Source organism: Strix uralensis, chromosome 2 (assembly GCF_047716275.1).
Source record: "Strix uralensis isolate ZFMK-TIS-50842 chromosome 2, bStrUra1, whole genome shotgun sequence".
Lineage (NCBI taxonomy): Eukaryota > Metazoa > Chordata > Aves > Strigiformes > Strigidae > Strix > Strix uralensis.
In genome coordinates this window covers 54,811,531-54,833,384 of record NC_133973.1, presented here as the reverse complement: position 1 = coordinate 54,833,384, position 21,854 = coordinate 54,811,531, and the positions used below count along the sequence as shown (strand labels likewise).

At 40.2% G+C, this 21,854-nt stretch overlaps 1 protein-coding gene across 6 annotated transcripts in view; it reads left to right on the top strand.

Annotated features, from left to right (window-relative positions):
• The window catches only part of FRMPD4 (FERM and PDZ domain containing 4), a 360,814-nt gene that overhangs the window by 273,203 nt on the left and 65,757 nt on the right, over nucleotides 1-21,854 (top strand). For 5 of the 6 annotated variants that reach the window (XM_074858805.1, XM_074858803.1, XM_074858806.1 and 2 more), the window contains 2 exons: nucleotides 18,549-18,709; nucleotides 20,850-20,952. In XM_074858805.1, coding sequence (XP_074714906.1) covers nucleotides 18,549-18,709; nucleotides 20,850-20,952 — 264 coding nt within the window. The remainder of the gene's footprint in view (nucleotides 1-18,548; nucleotides 18,710-20,849; nucleotides 20,953-21,854) is intronic. The other variant, XM_074858808.1, reaches the window with a different exon arrangement.

Below are 21,854 nucleotides of genomic sequence, written 5' to 3'. Positions count from 1 at the left end.
TACACTGGAAGTGTAGTCTTGTCTGAAGATCCAGAAGGGAAAGCACATGCAAAGGCAAAGGAAGGCAAGCACCAGCAAAGGATCTAGATGTGCAGATTTTCCCAACCAGATTGTTTCTGTCTAAGCAATTAGATTTGACCCTAACAGCACATAAAATGCAGATTTATGCCCAGCTGTTCAGTGTGGAAGCTTCACTGCAGCCTCAGTTTTGCAAGAGCTATGCAAAACGGGAATGAAAACCCAGTCTTCTGATTGCCTTTAGTTACAGCTATGAGGAGATCTAAGAGGAGGAGACAGGTTTTGTTCTTGCAGAAAGCATTCAGTTTGTGCTCATGTTTTATTTCATCTGGCAACATGTACACAGCTTTAGGGTTGGATTAGTGATGGCTTTTCCTCCAAGGATCTAGGCTCTACTGTAGAAGATTTCCCAAGCAGTATAACCATTGTAACTGTGAGAAAAGAGGATCTGGACACAGTGGCCTTGTGTGTGCTGGAGTAATGAGAACCCTCTAAAGTTAGAAGTTATTTTGGTCTTGTTACAGTGAGTTTACAGTGCCTTACCTACATTTTAGTGGGAAATATCCTTTCACTGTGACCAGAAATACAGGTTGAGCACACTGAGGACAGCAGTGTTTGATGGATAGTGAAATAATAACGGTTGCCAAGGCCTCCCGATATTTTTCTGCTTTCCACAAACACTGCCTTTGTCTTGCTTGGGCTGAGTTTCACTCAGGTGTTACTATAAGTCAGGCTGCCAGTGGACTCAGACGGGAATTAAATGTTGATTCATGTTTGCACTAAGCTGTAAGAAAGCATCCTGGTAGGAGAAAAACAACTTGGGTTTTTGTCAGTCTCTGGGAGAAGGCAGGAGGGAGGTTATGGAAGTTATGGAGGTTTCTAGAAAGTTTTTCTTGTAATTTTTCCTGCACTGAGGGTCTGTAATGTCACAGGTATAGCATGGAGTGTTCCCAGTAGTCCAAAAGTTTGACTGAATTTCCTCTTTGTCAGTAGCAACACTTTCCCCATGCTATGTACAATTCAAAGGAATTGAGGAGTTTGCTGATGAGTGGCTTCCTCTCTGATTTCATTTCTGCCAACTCTCCTTTCCTTCCCTTCCCATTCCTCCTTCTGTTGCGTGGTTTGACTATGAAAAAAGTCACCTTGGACATGGTATGCTCATGTTCCTTGGTTTCTTCCTCTCCCATCACTCTTCAAAGATTTTATATATGGTCTGTGGTTTGGTTGATGCTTGGGTTTTGTTTTGCTTTTTTTTCCCCCAAGATGGTGCTAGTGTATCAGCTTCTTATGAGGATGCGATTATTCTTTCACATCTGAATTGTTGCTAGGCATCTACCTATATTTTAAAGAGAAAACCTTATGGTTTATTTGAGAAGTGGTTTCTTTTCCTGTTGTTCTCTCTTAGGAGAACAGAAGAGGAAAAATTTCACTGAAGAAGTGTAACAGATTTATTGCGGGACATTTTCTATTTTTTCTGCAGTTGCGATTTTTTCTGTGTTTTTTTTTTTTTTTAATGCTTTATGTATTTGAATCAGGCCAAGATCAGGAGGTGGAAATACGCTTCCTACAACTGGCAATAGAATAACCTACATATCTCTGCACAGTGTGGGTACAGAAGCTTAAATGAGACTTCTTCTGAAGCACAGATTGGTTTTTTTCCTGCCATTTCACCTATAGCAAAACTATAATGGTCAGGCATAATGTTCCCTGAATTGCCGATGCTTTAGTGGATCTTATTTTTTCCCCACCAGAGAATAAATTGTAAACCTTGTTCTACAATTGAAAACGCTAAAACTTTTCCAACATCAGTTCCTTATGTTTATGGAGATTTTGATAGAACAGGAAGTTACTTATCCATTGCTGGAGAAGACTTGTTATTTTCTCTTGCCAGATGTTTTAATTAATTATAGAAAACAGTAGAGTGATCTTCACCTTTTTTAGTTCCAGCTGTTTTAAACCAATTGTGAGAATGTATGACTTCTGTTTCAAAACAGAATTTAGGGAGTAATTTTATTTCCAGATGTGATAGATGTTTTCTCTCCTGACACCAGAAGTTAATTTTATGGTTTTTGAAGTTAAACTGCTTGTCAGAACTGAGTAAAACTTCTCTAATTAATCTTTCTGAGACCTTGATTTCTGGAATAATAACAATTTTATTTGCATATTTTGTTAAATAAAAATGCTATATGATTAAATGATGAAAATTGGTTCCATTTATAGATTAGACTTTCTGTGATCTGAAAATATAAAGGTTGGTTGTCTGAGTAACTACAGATGCAAAGGAGTGTTCTTTTGAGGAATACGTGCTTACTACATATGCTGACCTCTCATGCTATTAAAAATTGGTCTACTAAATGTCCAGAAAGTGATTTCCTACTTTCACTTTGTAGGCTGTGACATGACCACAAAATACATGATTTCTGGAGATGTCAGCAAAGATATTACATGTGTGTGTACATGTATGTTGCCGAGTTTGTGATGTTTAACATACTATAACATACTGAAGGAAGCAGTGACCACCATGAAGTCAGTGTGGTTTGATGGGAAGGCGTTGGCCAATGGGTGCTGCTGGGGAAAAGGTGGAGTAGTGGGGCAGGAGGCTTGGTGAGCCCACGCACATCCCCAGAGTTGGGGCACAGGGTGGCGTGAGGGCATTACAACCTCAAGCTGGTCGCTGAGCCCTGAAAACATGGGATGTCCTTCTGGGCTGGAGTCAGTGTTACCCTGGAGCTGCTGATCATACAGATGCCTCAATGCAAGGGTCCATCAGAGACTGCAGGCTTAGAGCAGCTCTTCTGGTAAAGTGTGATTTAAAGAGCTTCTTGGAAATACCGAGGGCCTGACTCCCATTTCAGCCAAAGTGTGTTAGGCTGCTCTGACATCAGTTTATATGCCATGTAAATGAAAATACAGGCCTCTGGTCCCCCTGGAGCAGCAGGTTCAGACCTAAGTCAGCAGGTTTGGCTCAGCTTTACATTCCTTGCTGGAAATGTTCTTTACATTTACTTTTATAGCAGACATTTAAAATCAAAGTTCAGTATGCTTTGTGTAGACACTAAAATGAGGCCACAATATATTTTGTAAAGAGTTAAGGGTTTAAGTGATATAGTTGTGCAGAGGTTTCCTTTTTTTTTTTTTTTTTTTCATGTGCTATGTCATATAGTTTAAATTCTGCCATGTGTTTTAAAGGCCACTATAGTAAAGTCATGTTATATGAAAATTAACGTGCTTTGGGCGAGGAAGTGTGGTCTAACGATAAACGTTATTATAGAATACCCTGCTTAACTGAGACATACTAAATTGGGGACTTCTTCACTGAAACATTTCCTACAAAACTGATTTATCCTGATGGTAGAAACTGCAGCTTAATGGGGGGATAGTATTGGCCTAAATTTAGCTACTGCTATGTAGTAAGATCATGTCATGAATGACACTTAAACAAGTGTGTATTTCAACATACTGTTATTTTCTGTTCTGTTTTGGTTTTGTGGGTTTTTTCAAAAAAAAAAAAAAAGCCTTGCTAAATATAGTATAGGAACCTAATAGCACTCGTCCTTTTAACCCTGAACCCAGAGCACCCTGAGCCTGAAGGCTTGTAAGGACACTTACAAGCCAAACCAATTTACATTCACTGCTGATGACTCAAACCCATCCTTGTTCCTAAGTTTAAGAAGATAACATCAGGGCTTACTTTCACAGAATCACAGAATCATCAGGGTCGGAAAAGACCTTGTAGATCATCCAGTCCAACCATTAACCTAACACTGACCATTCTCAACTACACCATATCCCCAAGCACTATGTCAACCCGACTCTTAAACACCTCCAGGGATGGGGACTCCACTACTGCCCTGGGAAGCCCATTCCAATGCACAACAACCCGTTCTGTAAAGAAATGCTTCCTAATATCCAGTCTAAACCTTCCCTGGTGCAACTTGAGGCCATTCCCTCTTGTCCTATCTCTTGTTACTTGGTTAAAGAGACTCATCCCCAGCTCTCTGCAACCTCCTTTCAGACAGCTGTAGAGGGCGATGAGGTCTCCCCTCAGCCTCCTCTTCTCCAGACTAAACAACCCCAGTTCCCTCAGCCGCTCCTCGTATGACATGTGCTCCGGACCCTTCACCACCTTCGTTGCCCTTCTTTGGACACGCTCGAGTAATTCAATGTCCTTTTTGTAGTGAGGGGCCCAAAACTGAACACAGTAATCGAGGTGCAGCCTCACCAGTGCCAAGTACAGGGGTAAGATTACTTCCCTGTCCCTGCTGGCCACGCTATTGCTGATACAAGCCAGGATACCATTGGCCTTCTTGGCCACCTGGGCACACTGCTGGCTCATGTTCAGCCGGCTGTCAATCAACACCCCCAGGTCCCTCTCTGACTGGCAGCTCTCCAGCCACTCCTCCCCAAGCCTGTAGCGCTGCTGGGGGTTGTTGTGACTCAAGTGCAGCACCCGGCATTTGGCCTTATTGAAACTCCTACAGTTGGCCTCAGCCCATCGCTCCAGCCTGTCCAGGTCTCTCTGCAGAGCCTCCCTACCCTCGAGCAGATCAACACTCCCACCCAACTTGGTGTCATCTGCAAACTTACTGCGGGTGCACTCGATCCCCTCGTCTAGATCATCAATAAAGATGTTAAAGAAGAGGGGCCCCAAACCTGAGCCCTGGGGGACACCACTTGTGACCGACTGCCAACCGAATTTAACTCCGTTCACCACAACTCTTTGGGCCCGGCCATCCAGCCAGTTTTTTACCCAGCAAAGCGTGTGCCCATCCAAGACTCGAGCAGCCAGTTTCGCCAGGAGAATGCTGTGGGAAACGGTGTCAAAGGCCTTACTGAAGTCAAGGTAGACAACATCCACAGCCTTTCCCTCATCCAATAAGCAGGTCGCCCTGTTGTAGAAGGAGATCAGGTTTGTCAAGCAGGACCTGCCTTTCATAAACCCATGCTGACTGGGCCTGATCATCTGGTTGTCCCACATGTGTTGTGTGATGGTACTCAGGATGAGCTGCTCCATCAGCTTCCCAGGCACCAAAGTCAAGCTGACAGGCCTGTAATTTCCCGAATCATCCTTCCGACCCTTCTTATGTATGGGCGTCACATTGGCCAATTTCCGATGTGTCGGGACCTCCCCGGTCAGCCAGGACTGCTGGTAAATGATGGAAAGCGGCTTGGCGAGCACCCCAGCCAGCTCCTTCAGCACCCTCGGGTGTATCCCATCCAGTCCCATAGACTCGTGTGTGTCTATGTGATGCAGCAGGTCACTGACTATCTCCTCCTGGATTGCAGGGGGGTCGTTCTCCCAGTCTCTGTCTTCTGGCTGAGGAGGCTGGATTCCCTCAGTACAGCTAGTCTTGTTATTAAAGACTGAGGCAAAGAAGGCATTAAGCACCTCAGCCTTTTCCTCATCACTTGTTACTATGTTTCCTGCTGCAACTATCAGGGAATGGAGGCTCTCCCTGGTCTTTCTTTTGCTGTTGACATAGAAACATTTCTTGTTATCTTTGACTGCTGAAGGCAATTTAATTTCTAGCTGGTCTTTAGACCTCCTGATTTCCACCCTGTATAGCCTCACAGAGTCTTTGTAATCATTGTGAGTGGCTAGCCCCTTTTTCCAAAGGCCGTAAACTCTCCTTTTCTCCCTGAGTTGCAGCCAAAGCTCCCTGTTTAGCCAGGGTGGCCTTCTCTGGCACCGGCTTCTCTTACAGCACCTGGGGACCGCCTGCTCCTGAGCCATAAACACTTCCTTCTTAAAGAGTGCCCAGCCTTCCTGGACACGTATACCCTTCAGGACCATCTCCCAAGGGATTCTGTCAAGGGGGTGCCTAAACAAGTCAAAGTCAGCCCTTTGGAAGTCCAGGAAGTCAGTTCTGCTGCCCCCTCTCCTGGTCTCTCTGAGAATAGAGAACTCTATTATTTCATGATCACTGAGCCGAAGTTGGCCTCCAACTGCCACATCATCCACCAGTCCTTCTCTGTTCACAAAGACAAGATCCAACAGGGCACCTTCTCTGGTTGGTTCTCTCACGAGCTGCGTCAGGAAGTTGTCTCCCACACATTCCAGGAATTTCTGGGACTCGTCCCGCTCTGCTGTGTTGTATTTCCAGCAGATGTCTCGGAAGTTAAAATCTCCCACAAGAACAAGGGCAAGCAATCGTGAGATTTCTCCTAAGTACCTATAGAATATTTCATCCACCTCTCTGTCCTCAGTGGGTGGCCTATAGTAGACTCCTACTACAACATCTGCCCTGTTGGCCTTCCCCCTGATTCTAATGCAAAGACACTCCAGCCTGTCTTCACTATACTCGTGCTCAAAGCAATCAAGCAATACTTTCTTCAGGTTTGACCTGTTCTGTGAATCTGACCAGTATATGTACAGAAAGAGAGATTACAGTTTGTATCTTGTATTACAGGAGGCTGACAATAGATGTAGTATCAGTGACCAAGATTTTGTTTTAATTGTACTTGTTTGTCTAAAAGTCTGAGTCTCTAAAGTCTTTGTTTCAGCTCTGTATTTAGTGTTAGAATTGTGCCAGTATTGTTTTTCTTCAAAAAAAAATCAGTATTCTAAAATACTTTTTGTACGTTTAAAGTTTTGAAACTTTGAAGGTCTTTAATTACATTTTTCGTGAGACTGAACTTTGCAGAGTTTATCAGCTTTCAGATTTCAGATGAGAGTGATATGTTTGTGACTTAACCAAAAAGCAAACAAACCATCTGTGGAATTGTTCTGAACTCCAAAGTGAGTATCGTCATAGTTTGGAGTTAACTGAAAACTGTAAGTCTGATAGAACTTAGTGATAAATTAGAAGTTAACAATAAATTCTCCCTGATACACAGGAAGAGCAGCTCTTCTAGACCTCTGGAGCTGTTGCAGGTGTCAGTAACACTGGGTCTGGTTGTGCTCTGTATGTATACTCCTCTCAGATCTGGGGGCTTATTGGGACAATAACTCTCTTTTTTTGGTGCCCTCAGTGGAGATTAAAAGGAAAATTGAGTTCTCAAGACCTTGCAGAATTGCACATTAGTTTTTTTAAATCTCAGAGATGTTGCTCAGAGTGCAAAGGTGAGGCTTGTAGAACTTAATCATCTATTGGTAGAATTAATTTTTAGGAAGTTCTGACATTAAGCTTATTTATGCCACTTAACTATCTCGCATTCTTTGTTAAGAGTTTATTAAATGTTTAAAGACTGCATTTTTCATAAGGATGTGCCAATTATAATGTGATGGTAATTAAGCTTTAGTTTTATGTTCTCTTTTTAAAATGCAAAAATGCTGTATTAAAATCTGTGTATTTCTTCCTCATCAAAATTAAATGCCTACTTAGAAAGCTTGTAAAGCTCTACTCTGTATTATTTACAATAAGGAAGAGAAAATCTTAATATGTGCTGTGGATATTTCAGAAGAAATTTCATTCCTTAATTTTGTCATTTGTTACATTTTTCTCAAAATGGTAGCTTTGTCTTAAAAATTAAAAAAATATTTGCAATAGGTGAAGAATAGTAGAAGAGCAACGTGCAGTATTAAAAGAGAAAATTTCTCCAAATACTTTTCTTCTCTGGTTTTATCATTTTGCTCTGCTGGTGAGACACTGGTCTGTGACTGTCACTGTGTAGACAAGACTTACATAGCTCACTCTACCTATTTGTTTCTTGTTTTATTTCAGAAGTCATAAAGATTTGTTTTTCTCGGTAGGAAAAGACCACAATCACAGTGTCTTAAACTTCACAGGAATTTCACCTAAAATTGTGATTCTTGTTGGAAACTGCTAGAGTGAACAAAAAATTTGGCTGTGTTACCAGATTACAGAATAAATATTTATATTAAAATGTGTCAATAATCTTGTATATATTTGATATATTAGTAATATTACTAAAGTTGGGTGAGACATTGGCTGATTATTAACTGGCTCAATAAATTCCTGTGTTTTACATGTAGGATTTTGTGAACAGTGTTTGTTACTCTGTTGTACTGACTCAGCCACTGCCTGGGACAAAGCATCCCAGCTTCACCTGCATATACACACTTCTCCTTTTTGAGTCCCTAACATAGCATTTTCTTTCATTTCCTTATGCTTTGAAATCAGTGTTCCACTAAAATCCATGACCTTCATTCCATGGTGTCTCAACTCCCATTCTGGCACATTTAGTTTGCATTTCTTAATAAGAGCTTCCACTATCTGTTTACAGTGAATTGGGACTTCTCAAGATGAATGAGGAGGTTTGATGTGCTGATCAGCCTGGCTGTAACTTCCATTATAATTTCCTTTTTTTTTTGTCAAGGTTACTGTAGGTAACACTTCTGTTTCACCTTTTTCTTTACCCATAAGCAGGGGGTTTCTGTCTGAATAGGCTTCCCTAGAGCAGCTGTCAACCCAGTTTAACCCCAAGAGGCCTGTTTTGAAATGTCAAGTATTGCCTTTTAGCTCCTTTACCTCTTGAGGAAGCTTTCTGGCAGTTATGAATGCAAGGAGGTAATGTTGCTTGTACATCATTACCATGCATACTGTCTTTAATAATATTTATATAAATACTGTCAAACATAATATATTAGTAGTTGGGCATTTTTTTCATATATAGGTAAATAGAATTTACCCACAGGCTTTAGTGAAAGCTTCTTGGATATAATGAAGCTGAAATATGATCAGCAGCACCTCTATTTTTAAGGTACATAAAATACCCTGTGGTTACTAGAAGTGCTTTCACTTAGAAAGGTTAGCAGCTTACTTGGAAATTAAAAAGTAGGCCCAGAAAAATCATTCAGCCATATTGTGCTGAAGTATAGTGAATAATCTCTCAGGAAAAAAAAAAAAAAAAGGATCAAACGCACCTGATTTTTTCTCCTTTCTATATCCCAAGTTTAATTTTTGTGTGACAGCTCTATCTGGCAACCTCACCTCCCATCAGTGCAATCTGTCGTTCTAGATTATTTCAATTAAGTTCTCTTTCTCATTTTGCATTGCTGAAGAGTCATAATGGCATGCTCCTAAGTCAGCAGTCAAGAAGAGTAATCCTTTCTATTTGTATGTTGTTAAAAGGGAAAGAAAGAGATGGTTTCTCTTTTTCCTCTCTGTCCTGGAGGCCTTCTCTGGAGTTGTTACAGAATTAGAAGATTTACTTTGAAGACTGACTGTGAAGACTTAGTTACAGAACATGAAGGCTCGATTTTGGGGGTTTTATGAGTTATTATGAAAATCTTTTAAATTCATTCTATACACCTTGGTTGCTTGTAGCTCCCTTTCACTTTACGTAAACTCACTTCTGTCTGGTAGTCAGGGAATGAAAAGCTTTTTTTTGCACTCACTGCTTCAGTGCAGAAGTTGGACTTCTTTATAAAAGCACAGCAACTTTCGAAGATTCCCTGTGCTCAAGTCTCCAGGGAAACGAATTCATATCTGGCATGGGAAACTGGAGACAGCTCCATTGTACTGACATACAGATTGCTTCTCCGTGTGCCCCTGAGCTCAGAGAAACTCACGTTTCTAACTGGGTTGCTGTGTGCACTTTGCTGAAATCAACTCTCCAACCTGCTGCTGAGAGCAGAGCGCTGTACGCACCAGAATGATATAGTAGTTTGTATCCCTGAACCTTCAAATACATGACTGTGGATAAACTAGGCCGCTGCAGTATTGAGTACCTACTTTGCATCTACTAACCCGTATGTTGCTACCTTCGCCTGATGGCTGCTTTCAGCTGATGTTTAGTTTCCACCTGAGAAAGGCTGTGTTTTTCTGAAGAGGAAATAGATGAAATGCTGGGTCGATATGGTACCACCAGAAGGTCTGGCTTTGGTTCAGGAGCCTTCCAGTGGAAACTCTGAAAAGGAAGGAAGTGAGTAGATAATTCAGAGCCCTTTCTGTGACCTGCTTATCCATTCAGTTGCTGAAGGAATGAGGAAGATTAAGTTCAAAGGAGAAACAAATGGGTTTTACTTCTGTTGTAAGTGCTTATTTCCATATGCTCATAACTGTCCTGAGTTACCAGGAGTTAGGCAGATACAGAGATGGTGAAGCAGGGGCTTTGTTATTTCAGCTGTTTGTTCATTCCAAACCCAGCTGTACCACAGGGTTACAATGGGCACATTAAATCTGGATTCTGTCGTCTTACCATGTTATTAGGGTACCCACACTTAACGTTTACAGAGAGTGACATGCACGTCAGAGCAAACCTCCAGCATTGCACCAGACCAGATTTTTTTAGTCAGGAGTTTTCCTAATCTAATCAGCACCTTTAAACTTAATCCCATGGTGTTTCTCCTCCCCCTTTCTTTTTTTAACTTTTCAGTTGGACAAATCGTTCATGTTGAGTTGGAGATGGCAGCTCCTTTTCCTCTCTGGGTGAGAAATACTGGTGGCCCTCAGCGTAGGCCTGTGCTGTTCGCTGCAGAGCTCGACTAGGCATGAGCCAACAGATTGCTGTTGATGGGGTTAGTGTGAAACCTCTAAAAAGCAGGATGAATAGGAATTATTTGTTCTGTTTCCCAGAGGACACTTTCGACCTAAACGAATTTACTGTGTATTTGCAGTTCAGTAAATCTTTTTCTCCCTTGCTATGTCTTTAGTTGTAACAGGGTTTATTGATGCATGTATAGAAGGTAATGAAAAGCTACATTTCAGCTCATCTTTAAAGGTCTCAATGTAGTTTGCTATCCTAAATGGAGTTACTCAGATCACATGAAGAAAAATGCCTTTCGTGGGGAAAAAAACAAGGTGTACTTCAAATCCTACCCCAGCAGGTGTAAGAAATTCCTGCTTTGGAGGAAAGCCAGTAATCCTAATTTCTAACAAAAATCGCACCCTATTTCCTTCTTGAAGGACCCAGGCCAGGCAGCTGGCCAAACACCCTGCCTCCCCAAGCTGCACCACCAGCCCATGCTGCATACGTGAGAGCCAAGTTGCTGAAAAGAAGGAAATGCCAGTGATTTGGTAGGGTGCTAAATCTCTATTCCAGGAAAAGGCAAGGCCCAGTTGGTGATGAATTTGGGGTCCTTGATATAACTAGCTGATGTTAGTCCCAACCTTTTCTGCCGCCTTGCTCCCTCCAATGGTGAGGTTTCCCTGTGCCCACACAGGCCCAGCACAGGGCTTGCCCTGGAATTGCTTGTGGTTGGCTCTTCAGCCACAGTCTATTACATATGAATAATTTGTGAGCTTCCTTTGGCTATGAAAACCTGCTCCAGCCAACAGAGTGGGCCACTAAATCTCCTTCCACTTATAAGGCTTCCAAATGAGCAGCATCTCTGCTGAAGCCGGTGTCACCCTGGTGCAAAAAGGCTGCCAAGAAAAAATACTGGATGCAGAAATGCCATTCAGTACAGTGTGTAGCAGCATAATTACACATTAAGGGGGGGCTGTCAGCATGCATCATATGCCATATGTGTATGAGTGCAGTTTAGACATACTCATCGTCATTGCACCAATGTTGGCTGCACGTTTCAGTCAGTCAGGAGGGCAGAGGCTGGCATCATGCTCTGCTTACAGAGGAGGCAATTCCAGCATTCAGGTGTCCAGTGTTGCTGGTAGCTCCTATTCTTTCTTTGGGAGAGATTCTCTTTTGAGATTTTTTTTCTGACATTGTCAACTACTGAAAACATTTTTTTTTCCATTCTTGTCCTTTTTTTGTTCTGTACTCATCTTGTGATATTCATAACTCCTCTCTGCAGGGTCCCTTCACATCCTCTGTGGCTCTTTCTTTGCCGTGGCCAATTTTCACTGAGATGTTTCTGTGTGATTTCTGCTATTTGGCTGGTGCCTGAAAAGCTCCATCTCAATACAGCAGGCAGAAAACTCAATGTTCATCATGAACAGAGCTCCAGAAATGCTTGTGGCCATCCTGAGAGAAGAAAAATAAAAAGGAACCTCTCTGGCTATCTGTAGATACAAAACTCAAACCAAACAACTGCTAGTCTGCAGTCAGGGCTTGAGGCTTATTTCCATGTCTTTGTGGGATTCAAGTATATAAGTTTGTTTTCTTCCCAATATATAGCATTCATATACAGTATATGCAGATTGAAGAAGCACTCACATATTACACATATAATATTCTTAATATGAGAGTGTTAATTGTCATCATAAAATATACTTTCAGTGTATTTCTCCCAGTGCCTGCCTGAAGCTAGGCATGAATCTTTTTATCCCTCTAAATTTGTATTCATGTCAGTTTTATTCACTGAGATTTTGCTTCACTTTGTCTTGCTTTAGATTGCACATCATGCCCGGCAGCAGAGGAAGAGTGGATTTTGAAATTCTTTACGTGTCAGATTTCCCTGTATCCAATTTTATCAAAAAGCTGTCACCAACTTCTTCTGAAACCAGCAAACCTTTTTCTTTCTAATTACATTTTTACCATATGTTCATCCAGATGGCATATGCCAAACATTTTCTAGGGTGCTATAAAATGACCTGACTTTAGAGAATTTAACTGCTGAAGAAGCTTATGAAAAAAATAGAATTGACAACGGGGCAGAAAAATAGTCCTAGAAAGAAGGAAAGGAAAAAAAAAAAAAATCTGATAAATCTTCCCAGTTATATTTTGTGCCTGTGATATTGACTTCTCAACATACACACCTGCACAAAACCAGTGAAAATTTAGGGAATATTTTATTAAAGTGTTAAATGCTGACTCCTTTTTGAACAGCTGAAAAAAAAAAAAACTTTTGTCTGTTGAATATTTCTAAAAAGAACTCTGAAGCTGTGAGCAATGCTCTGGTTTGCTGCAAAATGGAGCAAACCAAGAGTTTGTCAAACCACCAGATTCTCTGTAGGAGCAGCAATTTTACTTAACAATGTAATAACTATTTGGGCACTTTTTTTTCTGAAATGTCATTTCCAAGTAGAAGACAGATGCAGTTGATGCATGATTTTGACACTTGTGTCCTAGTTCTTAATAATTCTTGTGGGATTTCTTGGAGAAAATAAATTAACTGGAGGTATACTGACAGGTGACAGGAACTTGAGAGGAGGGAGGGAGGGAGGGAAGGAAGGAAGGAAGGAAGGAAGGAAGGAAGGAAGGAAGGAAGGAAGGAAGGAAGGAAGGAAGGAAGGAAGGAAGGAAGGAAGGAAGGAAGGAAGGAAGGAAGGAAGGAAGGAAGGAAGGAAGGAAGGAAGGAAGGAAGGAAGGAAAGTTTATTTTTCACATTTAGCTACTAAGATAAATAAATGAAGGTCAGTCTTTCATCTTCTGGAGAGTTTGTGTATTTGTTCTTACCTATGACGGTTTCCTTTTAACTGTCATCATTGTTTTGATAGTCTTTCCAGATCATCAAAGGGAAAACTATAAAATATCATCATGTTATTATCAGTTTCCATAATACTGTCTTGAGTCTCAAGCCATTTTACTTACACCTAATTCCTGAAGACAGATGACTGAGAATCAAATATACTTTCTTTTGTTGTTGCACTAACTTCTATGACTTCCAGTTGCAAAGGACATTTTGAGTGCACAACCCAAGGCTCTTAATAGAGCATGAACCAAGATGCAGTTTTGGGCCAGGATGGGCAGGGTCTCATGGTCTCAGGAATGCAGATGGAGAATTGGAAATGAAGGTTTGTTCAGTGTCCTTAACTTGCAGTGGTTGTTTTGAAAATCACAACTGCAATCAACAAAACAGATCCTCCACCTCCTCTCAGCTAATGAGACAGGATTTTAACAGTGCTCAATATTTTGAAGTGGTTTTGTTATTTCTGAATTAAACCTTTGATAAAAAGTCCTTATCTCTATCCTCCTCACCCACTTCCACTCATCAGCCCATGAGTGGTTTGACATTTCCACAGACTCTTTTCTGTCATTGACCAGGATTATGCCTGCTGTGTCTCAAGTCAAAACAGAGTCTATTTTGTAGTTAAATCAATTTGTATAGCAGAGACATTGTAACTATTTAAAAGCTAAGGATTAAAACCCTCAAAATTCAGAATTGGTGTTAACCTTTGAAGTAACTGAAACAAGCTGTAATATGGAAGTACAAAATGAAACACCAAAATGCAGCCTGTCTCCATGCTGTCATGATACGATGCAACAGACATTTGATTACGGTTAAGATGTTTTAAGTGTTTGTGGGCGTGCAGCTGTATTAAACTCACCTTGAGGTATCTCTTTTTCTGCTCTTTTTTGGGATATCATTGCAGAATGGAGCTGAAGTTGTTTGGGTGTCCTTGTTATGTATTTCCGAAATAATGTTTATCATAACCAGGGTCACTGGATTCATGCCGTATTTTTCAGTTTCTTGGAAGAGTTAGACCCCTGAGGATTTTCCTGTGGAAGTGCAAACTCCTGCATAACAAATTTCAACCTGCTGAGGACAGGCTTTCTTAGCTGCCATAGGCTGAAGAAGCATTGTGTTCAGATACTTTGCTTTTAATTACTAATACACGTTATTAAATCAAGCTCTCATTTGAGTTACGGTCTTTGCGTAGTTATTCCTTGGGTTATTCAGTGTGTAATTTGAATGAGGAAAACACTAAGAAGGTTTCCATCGAAAAGTATTACCAAGTTAATCATTATGAAGCTAATGATGTGAAGATTCAAAGTGCCCACCTTAAACCATACCTTCAACTTTTCCGAGCATAAATTCAGGTATGCACTTGTTACGTTAGTCTCCCCATAATGTCCTGGGCAGCTGAATTGTGTTTGCAGATGCTGGCTGCCTTGTTTCAGCTGATCAGTGTTCCCCAAGGTGTTTTGTTTTCCTAATTTTCTTCCTCCTTCAGTCGCTGTAGGCCCCTTTATGGATGAGTGTGCACATGAATTTTATGCCACCCTGCAGTGCCTCCATTCTGCTCTGTGTGTCGGTGCATGCACACTCAGATGCCTTCTCTCTCATTTCCCCTGCTACCCTCTCTTTTGAGTAGAGTAGTTGCCACAGAGAGCTTTTGAGAGTTAAGTACTTGGAATTGCACTTCTGCTATGATTTGCCATACCTGGTAGTTTATCTCTCAGAAGAGACTGGTATATAAAATCTCCATTCAAGAAGTTCTCTAAGAATTACTCTCCTTAATAATGGCAGCTGTGTCCCACTGCTCACAATAAGAGTACATCAGAGAAGATAGCCTTTTGTAAAGCAGGGACTCATCTCAGTCATTGAAAATGGTAGGAAATAGGTATCTCTCTTTGAAAAGGCAATCTAAGGGCAGCTTGCGTTTGTGTATGTGGAAAGAACAGTTCATACTTAAAATCTCAGTCTTTTTCCTTTTCTTCCATTTTTCCTTCAGAAAAGAAAATCTTAGGTATGATCTAACCATAGTACCATCTAAACACATTTTTAGTGTGTTTGAACCAAATGGGAAGTTTGCGGTGTTGGAGTTATTCTTATAAGATGTTTCACTGTTTAACTGATGCTCTGCGTAAGGTTCCCCAGGGTAGCTATTTTGAGTCCAAGTTTATTAGATTCTGGTTTAGAACTCTCAGCATAGTTATTCTTCAGGAGTCAGTATTTTCCATAGCTGAGATGGAGATCAAATACCTCCAATTAATGCAAAATTCAAATTAGTCTTGAACTATGGTACTACAACTGGCATCTCAATAATGAACTAGCCACGGGAGGAAGCAGGTTTGTCAACGTGCCATCACACAAAGCTTTGAGTATTCATCTAATCTCTTCTGGGATTGTATTCATCTATCTTGCTGCTCTCTTGAAATACACTTCCAACGTACTGAAGGATACAAGAAGTATCTGACGCAGCAAGCTGTGGAATCGTGAGAGGCAGAGTCTTTTTAGTTGATGTATTTGAAGGTGGATAACCTTAAAAATCAATAAAACCTGCTGCGCCACTCAGAATCATGATGGACTGTTCCTCACTGATCCTCTTGCTTTGACTTTGAATAACTGATGCTGTGCTGCTGCAGATTCTTGGTACAAGCCGATGCAGTGCCTGGAGTGAGGCATCCTGTAGCAGAGCTGCTCTTGAGCAAATCTCTATGTCTGCTCTTGGAATTTGTTATCTGAAGTGCAGCTATTGGTGGGGTATTTCGGGGATTGTTTTGGGGTTTTTTTCTTCATGATTTAGTTTTCAAACCAGACTATACAAGTGCTTGAGGAGAGAGCAATGGCAGGAAAGCAGTTCTCAAAGGCTCAAGTGGTATAATGGTATTTTTAAGTTCCTTGTAAATATGGCTTTTCCTCTTTGAAGACAGCATCAGCTTAGAGTTCCCCAGTTACAAAAATAGAAATGGCTATTAGAAAGAAATGTGTAAACAGAAGAATTTAACTTTGCGGGAAGTTTGGTAAGGCTGTTACCTAAAAGAGGTGACAAATGTAGAGTTTCCTATTCTCTACCAAAACAAAGTTCAGAAGTTGAAATAGATAGGTTTTGAAATACCAGTGACACCTCAGAAAGTGTCCCATTTGAAAGACAAAATGTTTGAATATCTAGAAGCCCAAATCATAAATAGGAGTTCATGGGGAGGAGGTTGACTGGGAGGTCTTGAAGATAGATATCATAGAGAGTCTGCATAAAACTGTGGATTTTCTAACAGTTAAACTTAATAGAAAATTATCAACATGAATTGACAAAATCTGGAGGAACAGAAGAATGAAGTATCAGATGTGATGCTCTACCTAGTAAAAGAAAATACATTTTCTTCGCTGACTTCACCTTATGCAGATACTAGGAATGCACAGAGATATTCTCTCTCTCCTATTTTTGTAAGGAAGCAGCTTCTGCTACCTCTGATCATATGCATAAAAAGACAGCATGTTACTCTTAGGTAGACTGAATCTAGTGATAGGGATAGAGAGTTTCTTTGAAGAAAAGCTCTAGAAGAATCCAGTCATAGGAATAAACTCCCACTGAGAGTTTACTGAGATTTTGCTGCTCTTCTGTGTATCGGTAATAGAAGCAGACCATGGAGAGAATGGAAACCGATGTCTTGCCCAAGCTGTGTGCATTGGGGAAAGATCAGAGAAGTTTTTGCATGTCATTGATGCTGAAAACAGATCTCTGAATGATGCCTTTCTCCTTATGGACTGCGTGTCCGGAGTTCTTCAGGGTATTGTATTTGAAGGTAGAAAAGGGACAGGAGATGAGAGCAACAATTCGGGTCACATGGGATGGCCCCTTACTTTCATAACTTTATATGTAAGAGTATCAAGGACATGGGAAAATTGCTTGATTTTCATAATGTTAATTATTTATGAGGAGACTAACTTTCAAAGCAATGATACTGCCTACTGCTGTAGGGATATCTGCCTCTCTGATGTCCTTTGCGGCATTCTTAGGTTGGGCACCTGGCCATTACCTTTCTCGGTGCAAGAGCCTGTGCCCTCCCTGCAGACAGGGTTGGTACTTGGCTCCGTTTGTCTACTGTGTTTATCCACTGAGACCTGGAGTTAATTCAGCACCTGCAGATTTACAGTCTCTCAAAGATTTAAAAAAAAGTTAACTCCTGGCCAGGCAGCTTTAAGAAAAATACTGTCTGAGCTCTGTCAAGACTGCAATAACCTGATGCCATGGGCTGTAGTCTGTCTTCATGCTACGCTGACCAGGTATTGCTTGTTGTCTGCAGTGGTGACTAGGTTTCCGGAAGCACATGAGTTCAATTAATGACATTTGGAAGGGTATGACACTGGAGCGGTCTGTTTGTCTGTTTAATTGGCACTGGGAATTAGTAGCTGTGATTCAGCAGGGAGCTCCAGGCATTGGGTGGGAAACGCAAAGTATGTTCTGGTTCAGTCTGCATACAGCATCAGTCACATTTCAGTGTTTATTATTAATGTTAATTTAGAAGTCTCTATGCTTTTAAACCATGAGCTCTTTCATGGATATGTGATGTTGGATAGCTTTCATCCTTCTTATTTTCTGCTTCAAAAATCAAGATCTTTCCCTGCAGCCATGAAAATTTTTTCTTCTATCTACAAGTAAGCTTCGTCATAAGCGTGTAGCTGAAAGTATTTTACTTTATATAATAAATATAATAAATAATAAAAATAAAAAATATATAATAAAAATATATTTTCTTAATATTGGGGTTTTTTTGCTCTGAAACAGTTTGGAGTGACTGCAGAGAGTTTACCTGAGTAGTAAATATAGAGCTGTTACCTGTGCCTTAGGTAGTCTGTTTGAGAGGACTCAGCTTGGAAACTTGCTTAATGTTTTAGAAAACCAAATTTAAATGTCTGTCCTCTCTTCTTGCAGAAGGCTGGCAGACTCTAATTGTTATGTTTTACATTATGAGTAGGTCACTCTATTATTTTCCCTTCCAAAAAATGAAGGATGAAAAATTCAAGCACAGATGACAAAGGCTTTATTTTGGGGTAATTTTTCTTTCATATATGGGGTATGATTAAATGTATGCTGTCAGAGAGAGACCTCTTTATAGGTTGATACTATTGATTAGTATTTGAGACCTGCCAGAAACATTATTACTTTATGTGTAAGATAATTAACAGAAAATTATTACATTAATGTTTAAGTTCCTATAGTGAGAACATTTCAGGTATTCATCTCACATCGTTGCAGAAATTGCTTATCTCAGGTAGATACCACAAAATCATGTTTTAATGATTTTTTTCCTTTTTCCATCTTTTTTTTTTTTCACAGTCACATGACACAATCAGCCACATTTGAAGACCCTCGAATAGAGAGCTGCCAAATAACCCCTCCAGCCCCTCGGAAAGTGGAAATGAGGAGGGATCCTGTGCTAGGATTTGGGTTTGTGGCTGGTAGTGAAAAGCCAGTTGTTGTACGCTCAGTAACACCAGGTATGTTTACCCCACCTGACCCCAGAAGCGAACTTGGACTTAATCTACTGAGATGAAATACAGTTACAAATTTGAGTACTGTTAAAGTGGTCAGGCAGACAAAGTAATCACAAATACTAGGTAGGATTTTAAGCCTTGTATTACCCAGTAGTTTCCCTTCTTGCACTCATTTTTGAATGTTATGTAAATGTGTTAACAAAAAGCCATTTTTAGGTTATTTCTGTGAGCCATTACTATTGTTTGCCTGAAAAAGGCTGGCCCACTTCATTCAAGGAAAGAAGGTCTTCTCCCTGTTATGTTTATATTGGTTTGATGTCACCTTCATTGCCATTTAATCGGTGTTTGCAAGGGGTATGTTGAGTTGCAAGATTAAAATTTACATATTTTTCATTCTTTTTATCATCAGCTTCCCTATAAGAACTAGGTTTCTAACTATAACACTCGGTTCTAACTCTATTTCTTTTTGAAAAAGATGATGTTATTGGGGGCTGATGTTTTTAATGGATACTTCTGTATAACTATGTGACAAAAAGCCAGGTCAAAATAGATCCCTAAACATCTTACCTGGAGTGAAAACTAGTGATATTTGTGATATTTTTGAATTTATGGGGGGACCAGACCTAGGACTAATCAGTCTTCCGAATAGCGGGCTCCTGATCACTATGCTTAAAAGTTCAGATGTTACGTAAAATTGCCTTGGAGCCAAGGGCAGGGATTTGACTTTGCTCCTGTTCAATATGTTCTTCAGAACCCCCACAGAGACCAGAGGAGAGGCAAAATCGACTTTGTGAAGTTCTGATGTCATTTACCCATGTGTGTGCATTGATTATATTTGTATTGCTTTCAGATGAAGCAAGCAGTGTAACTAATATTTGAACCAGATCCCGACAGTTCTTTTCTCCCAAGTTATCATTATTAGTGTAGTTTTATGTTAAAGTTCAGTTTGGAAAATGTGTTTAGTATATTCAGTTCCAAGTGAATAAGAGGAAAGACGATCTCAGGACGACATTCTCCCACGTGGATTTGTATCCATTTATGCTGGATATATGAGTGAAGTAAAGTTTTCAAACCAAACAGGAAAGGAACAGCATTAGCTCAACCGTTAAATGAATTGGTTTTGATACTGAAACATTTTCTTTTAAGATTTTATCTTCATATTGGTAATATTACTGGGTTTTTTATGTATCATCATTGCAGAGTTTAAAGACAGAAGATTAGAGAGGATATATCTTTTCACTAGCAGTTGCAATGTCACAGCCTCTTCTGGGCATGCAATCATGCTAGGAAGCAAAGTATTCCGTGCATTTTATAAAGCATAAACTCAATTTGTGTTTCAGCAGTGTCAGAATCCAAAGCACATAGACATGTACATGTCTGATTGTCTACTCAGACTAATGCTAAATATCTGTGTCTAACAAAGTGGCAGTAGTTTTGGATGTATGTAAAACTTGTGTTCACCAGTGGTATGAATCCAGAGAAAAAGAGAGTCAGAGACTGAAGGTATAGAAACTTGCTGTCTTCAAATTGAAGAGAAAAGGTTTGTTTTGCCCAGAATGGAAAGGTCAGAGGAGAGATCTGCGAATGACTTTCAAATATGTAAGTGATGTTTTATGGGAAAGAAGAATAAAATGTTCTTTAGTGTTATTTTGCCTGGGACAGGAAATAATGTGTGGCAACAAGGAAGATCTGGTGTAGACACCAGGGAAAAAGACTTCCTGATCTTAACAGTAGTTAAACAGGATCATTTATTTACAGAACAAGGACTCATCCTCAGGGTAATCTTACAAGAATATGAGACAAACATCGATCAAGGATGAGTAAGATATGGTTGATCACACCTTAAAGGGTGAATTAGACCACCTCTTATGCATCCTTTTGGCCCTCCAGAAAATCAAGCCCTTATTTTTAGGTGGCTAGATGTGGGTTTGGAACTTAACTTGAGAAGCTTCAGTGGAAGCTGCTAAGCCACTAGCTTTCAAGACTTTCCTGGTAAGGAAGTACCGGTAATGTCAGAAATACTGTTAGTGATAAACATGCCATTAGTTGAAGAAAAAAACACTTATAGTGTGTGAACAAGAGTGGATCTGTGAATTTACAATGGTCTGCTAACACATCCTTTTTTTTTTTCATTCGTCTCCAGGCGGCCCCTCTGAAGGAAAGCTTATACCAGGGGATCAGATCATAATGATTAATGATGAGCCAGTCAGCACTGCTCCAAGGGAGAGAGTCATCGACCTTGTCAGGTAATTGATGTCCTGTCACTTAAACTATGAACCAAGTGGCTTATTGCCTGTTCAGTCATTTGATAATACAGCAAGTCTTGCCTTCTCATGGCTGAGAAAAGAGAAAATAATGTTACTTTAGTCATAATGAAGAATGGTGAAGTATTTTAATATTGAAATGAAGTGTCCTCTTAAACATCCTCTGGGTAGCTGAAAAAATATAGTAAGATATTGGAACAATTCCAAAATACTTGGGTATCAGAAGAGGACTAGTATTCTCCTGGTGTTTATTTTTGGTATGGGTTGTTGAAAACATAATTCCTGGAGCAATGCAGCTGATGCTCTATTGCTTTTTTTTACATGAAGAAAATTGAGTCAGGCCTGTCTTATGTGAAGAGGAAAGAAAATTGGTGGAGTGACTTTCGAGAGCGGATGTGTGCATGTAAATGGGAATATGTAGGGAAGCTCAAAGAGTGTTTGGGTGGATTGCAAGTCAGTGAGTTTGTGTGAAAAGAACAGGCAGAGCTGTGCAGATAGGAGGCAGAAAACGAGACAAAAAGGTCACCATGGAGAGTGCAGAAAAGGAGAAATGTCAATATTTGTGGTGGGATGTAGAAGGAAAGAGAGGACAGGGACTGAACAGTGCTCAGGATGTAGAAAAAGATGTGATGTGGTTCACATAATAAGCTTTGCATTTTGAGTAACAAGAAATGTTAGTGCATTGCATAGAAGAATTACCAGTAATTTAAAAAGTTAAACATAAAAAATATTATTTTTAATTCCAGTAGCCTGGTTGCTGGACACCAGTTTTGTTTCTGTATTTTCCTTCTCATTGGTGTAAACTCAGAATTGGTGGGTCTAGTTGATTCCTGGGAGATACTCAGGTTTTAACTGTGCAAGTACCTCTCCTCAGAACTGGTAGC